At 34.8% G+C, this 8,545-nt stretch overlaps 2 protein-coding genes across 2 annotated transcripts; both read left to right on the forward strand.

The window, feature by feature from the left end:
- Positions 1-1,276: 1,276 nt before the first annotated feature.
- Positions 1,277-2,111, forward strand: LOC135134072 (uncharacterized). The gene is made up of 2 exons (XM_064062706.1): positions 1,277-1,750; positions 1,799-2,111. The coding sequence occupies exons 1-2, from the start codon at positions 1,511-1,513 to the stop codon at positions 2,039-2,041; spliced, it is 483 nt and encodes a 160-aa protein (XP_063918776.1). The 5' UTR covers positions 1,277-1,510; the 3' UTR covers positions 2,042-2,111.
- A 638-nt stretch (positions 2,112-2,749) lies between these two features.
- Positions 2,750-3,348, forward strand: LOC135134160 (uncharacterized). Its single transcript, XM_064062817.1, has 3 exons — positions 2,750-2,857; positions 2,909-3,043; positions 3,091-3,348. The coding sequence occupies exons 1-3, from the start codon at positions 2,798-2,800 to the stop codon at positions 3,340-3,342; spliced, it is 447 nt and encodes a 148-aa protein (XP_063918887.1). The 5' UTR covers positions 2,750-2,797; the 3' UTR covers positions 3,343-3,348.
- Positions 3,349-8,545: the final 5,197 nt, after the last annotated feature.

Here is an 8,545-nt window from a genome sequence, read left to right on the forward strand (position 1 = left end):
GCCCTGGTTTAATAACAAAAAAAAAATTGCTACTGGGCGTAGGGCTTTTTTAAAACACCTCCTTTCTAGGATAAGTAGTAGATACACTTAGATACTATACGTGTTAAACAAAAGCTGTATTTTATATATTTTTTATTATTATTATAAATATGTTTATTAGTTTTATTAATTAACAAAGCAAAATATATATTAACAATAATATTACAATGAATTTTTAGTAATCATGTGTATTGAATTCAGGATCCTGAGTGGAGTAAAAATATTATAGTTCCCCAGTTTTAATTCGGCTTTATGATAGTACCTCATTGCGTAAAAGTTAATTTCCTTGACAATAGATTACTACGGCCGGTCCTGGCGGCTTGTTATAAAACTGAGTTCCTTGCCATAAATTAGAAAAATCAGTCGAGAACTCTAACAATCAGCTTATGGTAGAGCAGGCGATAAGGTTTTTACCTGGAAAGTCGCTTCCGTAAATTTTAGTGGCGCTCCTATCGGCAAAGCACTGAACTAACTGCTCAAATTCTGTCGAATTGATACCCATTTTTTTCAATAATTGTTAGTTTTTATTAAAAACTCTACTAACCAATAGATCATTAATTTTCCTCTGATATTCCAGTTAAAATTATTCGACGTATTTTGCATTAATTTGTGAAATATTTTGATTTTAATAAACACATTATTATTTAAACAAATTGTACCACTAACAAACATTTAATCACTCTGCGCCCTGTAAAAAGTGCTGTTTTATCCATGTGCGAATTTTCAAGCGATTCTATGAAGGTTATGACTCAAAAAACTTGAAAAGAAAACATACAATGGTGCTTTTTTTACGATATTTCTCAGCCATATTTTTTTAATTGATTGAACTGGTCTCTGCGCTCTAGAATATGAAAAAAGCTGCAGTTTGATGTATGATACATCTATATTAATATCATTTTTTCATACAAAAAACCAAAAAAATGTTATACCTCGTCTAGCGAGTCCCCTTAATTTTTTCTTTTTTGTTTTCTCTTTTCTCTCTTTTCAGTGATTTAAACCAATTGCAACAACACTAGCAACAGTTATAACCGATGCCGCTAACAGTACATTTTGAGTTTTCATTGTTCTTATATTGCTAAACTCGAATTCGATCAAGAACTGAATTTATCTTTTCATAACCTCGCACGTGAAAGAAACAATAACAAACAAACCTTTGGGAACGAATGGGTGAATTTTCTACAACGCATGCGCAGAGACGAGATATCGTACAAGAAGCGCAGGCGTGTCATACAGAAAATCTAACCAACAATTTGGTGTGAAAGATATTTGGTACAATATTTCTTGTACCAAATCTTGTACTAAAAATTGCATCGTGTCACATGGGCTTCTACATATCCTTTTTCGTTGCGAAATTTCTGCGGGTCTTTCCCGTTGATAAATCACTTCTCCGTAAAAGCATCAGTGCGCAAGTTTATAGAAGACCCTGTTCGCGCAGAAGTGCCTCAGCAGCCCGCGATCTTGACTGAACAAAATGGGAAGAAACAACTGTTTTCTTCACTTTTGTGTCGGCCTGGTGGCCTTTCTCCTAGTCGTAAGTAACTATCTAAAAGTCTATCGACTTTGTAAATCAGTTAAGCTCGACGAAGTGTGGAGAATAATTCAAGGATTTACGATAGTCGGAGGATCTAGTGCGACGTCGTTGTGTTTTCAGTTCTTTACGGCCCTCGTGCACTTGGTTCACAGCTCGTTACTGGCGTACGGTGCCATCCAGGTGAGAATAGATTTTTTTGGAGTCGTCGCTTAACGTTGTGTGTTTTAGAAAAAACCCAAGTTAGTTTTAGCCCATATGATCATAACTAGTACTTGTCTAGTTGTGGGTGCAATTCGTTTAGTGGCTATACTTTTTGCGGTGGATCCTAAGGAGGATGTTGGTTTAATCGTTCGGGTTACTGGGACAACTCTTATCATCTTCAGTGGTTTGGAGTTCGCCGTATATAACTTTTATAAGAATCTGAAGAGTGAACTGGAGGAGGTGGACACCCATTCGACTTACAAAGTTTGACGAAGAATTATAAACATTCCTGTAATTTAATTTAATTTACGTAGTGTGTAACTAATTTATTTTTTTTTATTGGGGCAATAAAAGTAAGACTTATTTCTTATTTTGTTTTTATCCTTGTGTTATAAAGACACGAAGAGTGAATTGGAACTCGATGCCACAGTTTTTACGACTAAATTTTCATCCCCTCAAAAATTTGATGACGTTTTTATCTCTTCTAGAAAGATGACGCGTCAGATGCTAATTTCATTGTCTTGAATTATTAATACGCGTAGTTTTCAAATAATTAATGAAGTAATTTATGTTATTGATCACATGGAAAATGCTTACAGGATTTTAGTGCTTATACGACATATTTTTTTTATTTATACACCCATCTAAAAAATTATGACGTCATTCCAAAAATTATTAAAAAAATGTTAAATTAAACTTCAAAGTGACATCTTGTGGTATTTGAGAAACACCACTAGTAAGTGCTATCAAAATAATTCTTTACAACTAGGAACACTGAATTACCTCGTACCCGCCTCGTCAAAAACTATTTTCGTCTGTAAACCTGAAGCGTCGCAATGTAAATCTTCACGTCTCTATCAACCACTACAACTCGACAATCTATGACTGCAATCGATATTTACCTTCACCTGTTGGAAATATTTTCAATTTTTCTCGTAACTACTGCGTAAATACATCGGCGCGCATGTTTATAAAAGGCCCTGTCCGTATAGAAGAACCTCAGTACCTTGAACTTGACTTAACAAAATGAGAAGAAACGACTGCTGCATTCATTTTTGTATCGGCTGTGTGGCCTTCCTCCAAATCGTAAGTAAATTAATATTTTTAAGAATGCATCATGTAACAAAATCATTTAAGACCACCTCAGTGGCCAGAACCATTGACAGAATCGCGCTCATCAAACAACTTGACCTGACGACCATGATTGTTGAGTCCCTTGTTGATTTTACGTTCTTGGTTAGCGGCTCGTTGTTGACATTCGGTGCCATAAAGGTGAGAATAGCTCAGTTTTGAGTCTTCACCTAACCGGTGTGTTTTAGCGAAAGGCCAAGTTGGTTTACGTTCATTTGGTCATAACTGTCATTTCTTTGGCTTTGTGTCCGATTGGTCTTGTGTCTCAACTCATGGATGCGGACCTTCCGGCGGACGATGGACACGCTATACTCACTTGGAGTAGTGTGGCATCTTTTCTGATCTTGACTGGTTTGGAGTGCGTCGTGTTCAAGTTTTATAAGAATCTCAAGAACGAACAGAAGGAGGTGGACAACATCGAGGCGACTTATAAAATTTAACGAGGAATCATCAACATTGTAACTATTATTATTTATTATCTAGTTACTTGTTGCGCCAATAAAGGTTAATTTGAATTCCAAGCAAAACTTATTCATTCATCCATTGCTGTTCGCCGTTGACGTTGCCGTTGTAAGATAAATACGCAGTCAAGGTATGCGTCGTTTATTTCATCCGTTGACGTTGGTAAATTCTTGTAGACACATATGGATCTTGCAATTAAGCCCCGCCCCTCGAACTGGCAACGAATGAAAAAATCATCACAATCGAGATTGGGCGGAGAGACTTATTTTTTGCCTTGTTTTAAGTTTCATGTTGTGAAAAGAAGTCTACACACATTAAAACAAAAGACAAAATGTAAGCCCGCCCACCCGCCCTATCGCCATTGTGATAATTTTTTTATTCGCCGTGAATCAAGAGGGCGGAGCTTAATTGCAAAATTCTAATTTCTTTACAAGAAATTAAAAACATGTTTTGTGTATCGTGTTGTTCAAAGAATACTATGCATATTAAGAAAAAAAATTCAATGTTGTAGCGAGTCCCTCTTCTTAAACATTCGGACTTGTTAAAACCCTCCCTTCCACTTTCCAAGTGAAATATTCTAAAAATCGGACTAGATATGTCGCCAATTATAAATAATCTAAATAGTGAAAAATATTGGTGAAAACCGTTGTAAAAGAATCAATCATCTTTTTAATTGCAAATTGTAGCGAGTTCCTCTTCTTAACAATTCGGACTTATTAAAATACTATTTACTTACTTTTACTTTTAAAATAAAACATTGTAAATATCGAACCGAATAAGTTGTCAATTAAAAATCATTTTAAACACGATATTTTAAATATAATTCTAGTTTCAAATTTAAATTTACCATTTGATATTTTAAGTATTTTGTTGTTGAAAGAAGATTATGTATATGTACTAGGAAGAACGAAGGATAAGCCCCACCCACCCGCCCACATTTTAATTTTAATAAATTTTGTATTCGTTGTGAGATCGGGAGGCGGAGCTTAACTGCAAAGTTCGTATTTCTCTACAAGAAAATACCATGTTTTAAGTATCGTGTGGTTGAAAGAAAACTACACATATTAAGAAAAACAAAGCCAAAGTTTAAGCCCCACCCGCCCGATTTCAATTGTGATAATTTTTTTATTCGTTGTGAGATCATGGGGCGGAGCTTAACTGCAAAATATCGTAAAAAATAGACTATTTTAAGAAAACATAGGGAATTCATATTTTTATTCTTTCAAAAGCAAAAGAAGATCGAAAGAAGAAGAAGAAACCTAAAACATATTTAAAATGGTAAATTTTTCCAGAGAAAATATGGATTTTGCAATAAACTCCGCCCTTCTATCTGACAACGAATAAAAAATTCGTCACAACTGAGGTAGGGGTGGGTAGGTGGGGCTTAATTATAGGCTTGTCTTCAACAACACGATATTTAAAACATAAATCTAACCTCAAATTTACCATTTGATATTTTAATTATTTTATTTTTGAAAGAAGATTATGTGTATGTACTAAGAAAATCGAAAGATAATTTATTTGAGACATAGTCGAAGTGTAGAAAATAGACTATTTTAAGAAAAAATAGGGAATGCATATTTTTATTCTCTCAAAAGCAAAAGAGGATCGAAAGAAGAAGAAGAAACCTTAAACATGTTTAAAATGCTATATTTTTGAGAAATATATGGATTTTGTAATTAAACTCCGCCCTTCTATTTGACAACGAATAAAAAATTCATCACAATTGAGGTAGGGGTGGGTGGGTGGGGCTTAATTATTGACTTCTTTTCAACAACACGATATTTAAAACATACGTCTAACCTCAAATTTACCATTAGATATTTTAATTATTTTATTGTTGAAAGAAGATAATGTATATGTACTAAGAAAATAGAAGGATAAGCCCCACCCACCCGTCCCATCTCAATTGTGATTGATCTATTTATTCCTCGTGAGGCGGCGAGGGCGGAGCTTAAATGGAAACAATTTCTCGACAAGAAAATACCATGTGAAACATTTTTTAAGTATCGTGTGGTTGAAAGAAAACTACACATATTAAGAAGAAAAAGGCCAATAATTAAGCCCCACCCACTGCCCCGATTTCAATTGTGATGAATTTTGTATTCGTTGTGAGATCAGGGGGCGGAGGTTAACTGCAAAATCCATGTTTGAGACACGATCGTATTGTAGAAAATCGACTATTTTGACAAAAAATAGGGAATGAATACTTTTATTCTCTTAAAAGCAAAAGAAAATCGAAAGAGGAAGAAGAAACCTAAAACAGGTTTAAAATGGTATATTTTTGAGAAAAATATGGATTTTGCAATTAAACTCCGCCCTCCTGTCTGACAACGAATAAAAAATTCATCGCAACTGAGGTAGGGTTGGGTGGGTGGGGTTTAATTATTGACTTCTTTTCAACAACACGATATTCAAAACATACGTCCAACCTTAAATTTACCATTAGATATTTTAATTATTTTATTGTTGAAAGAAGATTATGTATATGTACTAAGAAAATAGAAGGATAAGCCCCACCCACCCGCCCCATCTCAATTGTGATTAATCTATTTATTCCTCGTCAGACGGAGAGGGCGGAGCTTAAATGCAAACAGTTTCTCTACAAGAAAATACCATGTGAAACATGTTTTAAGTATCGTGTGGTTGAAAGAAAACTACACATATTAAGAAAAAAAAGGCCAATAATTAAGCCCCACCCACCCGCCCCGATTTCAATTGTGATAAATTTTTTATTCGTTGTGAGATCAGGGGGCGGAGCTCAAGTGCACAATCCATATGTTTGAGACACGATCGTATTGTAGAAAATCGACTATTTTGAGAAAAAATAGGGAATGAATACTTTTATTCTCTTAAAAGCAAAAGAAAATCGAAAGAAGAAGAAAAAGAAACCTAAAATATGTTTAAAATGGTATATTTTTGAGAAAAATATGGATTTTGCAATTAAACTCCGCCCTCCTGTCTGACAACGAATAAAAAATTCGTCACAAATGAGGCAGGGGTGGGTGGGTGGAGCTTAATTATTGGCTTCTCTTTAACAACACGACATTTAAAACATGAATCTACCCTAAAATTTACCATTTGATATTTTAATTATTTTATTGTTGAAAGAAGATTATGTGTATGTACTAAGAAAATCGAAAGATAATTTATTTGAGACATAATCGAATTGTAGAAAATAAATTATTTTAAGAAAAAATAGGGAATGCATATTTTTATGCTCTCAAAAGCAAAAGAAGATCGAAAGAAGAAGAAGAAACCTTAAACATGTTTCAAATGGTAAATTTTTGTACAAAAATATGGATTTTGTAATTAAACTCCGCCCTCCTGTCTGACAACGAATAAAAAATTCGTCACAACTGAAGTAGGGTTGGGTGGGTGGGGCTTAATTATTGACTTCTTTTCAACAACACGAATTTAAAACATACGTCTAACCTTAAATTTACAATTAGATATTTTAATTATTTTATTGTTGAAAGAAGATTATGTATATGTACTAAGAACATAGAAGGATAAGCCCCACCCACCCGCCCCATCTCAATTGTGATTAATCTATTTATTCCTCGTGAGACGGAGAGGGCGGAGCTTAAATGCAAACAATTTCTCGACAAGAAAATACCATGTGAAACATGTTTTAAGTATCGTGTGGTTGAAAGAAAACTGCACATATCAAGAAAAAAACGCCAATAATTAAACCCCACCCACCCGCCCCGATTTCAATTGTGATGAATTTTTTATTTGTTGTGAGATCAGGGGGCGGAGCTTAAGTGCAAAATCCATGTTTGAGACACGATCGTATTGTAGAAAATCGACTATTTTGAGATAAAATAGGGAATGAATACTTTTATTCTCTTAAAAGCAAAAGAATATCGTAAGAAGAAGAAGAAACCTAAAACATGTTTAAAATGGTATATTTTTGAGAAAAATACGGATTTTGCAATTAAACTCCGCCCTTCTATTTGACAACGAATAAAAAATTCATCACAATTGAGGTAGGGGTGGGTGGGTGGGGCTTAAGTATAGGTTTGTCTTCAACAACATGATATTTAAAATATAAATCTACCTCAAATTTACTATTTGATATTTTAATTATTTTATTCTTGAAACAAGGCTATGTACATGTACTAAGAAAATCGAAGGATAATATATATATATATATATATTGCCTATTTTCTTAGTATACGTAGTCGTCTTTCAGAACAAGAAACTTAAAACATTTTTAAAATGGTAAATTCTAGTAGACAAATATGGATCTTGCAATTAAGCCCCGCCCCTCGATCTGACAACGAATGAAAAATTCATCACAATTGAGAATTGAAATCTGGGCGGGTATGAGTGGTGCCTAATCTTTGGCTTTATTTTTTTCTTAATGTACATAGTGTTCTTGGAACAACACAATACTCAAAAACATGTTTTTAATTTCTCGTAGAGACATAAGGATTTTGCAGTTAAGCTCCGCCTTCTTGGCTCACGACCAATAAAAAAATCATCACAATTGAGATAGGGCGGGTGGGCGGGGTTTATATTTTGCCTTGGCTTTCTTAACATTTATAAGACACAATTCTAGTGTTTATCGAACATAAAAAAAATATAATATGTCACCGCCAAAAATTGATGACTAAGGGGCCAATTCCAAGTTGGTGGCGCAAGTCACTGGTGCAGCGCAACTTTATAATGCTAATTTGGGTATCAAAGCCTGGTTGCTAGGGGTGACGGAATAAACAAGCGCAATTTTTCGAATTTTCCATTGAAATTTGCACCATGGAGTTGCGGCACCTCTAGTAGGCAGTGCAAGTTGGCGCAATTTATCTCGAAAAATTGCGCTTGTTTATTCCGTCACCCCTAGCAACCAGCATTTGATACCCAAATTAGCATTATAAAGTTGCGCTGCACCAGTGACTTGCGCCAGCAACTTGGAATTGGCCCCTAAGTATTTAAATTTTGGAACCCCGAACTCTCTCGACTCAGTCTCGTCATAAAATTATGTTCGTGTGTAAGCCTGAAATAATTGAAATTTTCGCTTCTCGATCGATTAAGCCCGAAAAGCTCGACAATCTACATAGTTTCTGGGTCTCTGGGTGTATTTTCTACTGATAACCCTCCTGAGCTCAGCGCATTTATTTTTCGCCCTAACTACTCCTGCGCGTAAGCATCAGCGTTTTAGCGCGCACCTTTATAGAA

The sequence above is a fragment of the Zophobas morio genome, unplaced genomic scaffold (assembly GCF_036711695.1).
Source record: "Zophobas morio isolate AGI-343-1 ecotype UQ-CSIRO unplaced genomic scaffold, CSIRO_AGI_Zmor_V1 ptg000002l, whole genome shotgun sequence".
NCBI lineage: Eukaryota > Metazoa > Arthropoda > Insecta > Coleoptera > Tenebrionidae > Zophobas > Zophobas morio.

Excerpts from the sequence above, each read along its gene's own strand:
- LOC135134160 (XM_064062817.1), top strand. The coding sequence starts at position 2,798 with ATGAGAAGAAACGACTGCTGCATTCATTTTTGTATCGGCTGTGTGGCC. Across the intron at positions 2,858-2,908 it reads GTGTGGCCTTCCTCCAAATC|ACCACCTCAGTGGCCAGAAC; the intron begins GTAAGTAAATTA and ends AAATCATTTAAG. Across the intron at positions 3,044-3,090 it reads TGACATTCGGTGCCATAAAG|CGAAAGGCCAAGTTGGTTTA; the intron begins GTGAGAATAGCT and ends GGTGTGTTTTAG.
- LOC135134072 (XM_064062706.1), top strand. The coding sequence starts at position 1,511 with ATGGGAAGAAACAACTGTTTTCTTCACTTTTGTGTCGGCCTGGTGGCC. Across the intron at positions 1,751-1,798 it reads TGGCGTACGGTGCCATCCAG|AAAAAACCCAAGTTAGTTTT; the intron begins GTGAGAATAGAT and ends TGTGTGTTTTAG.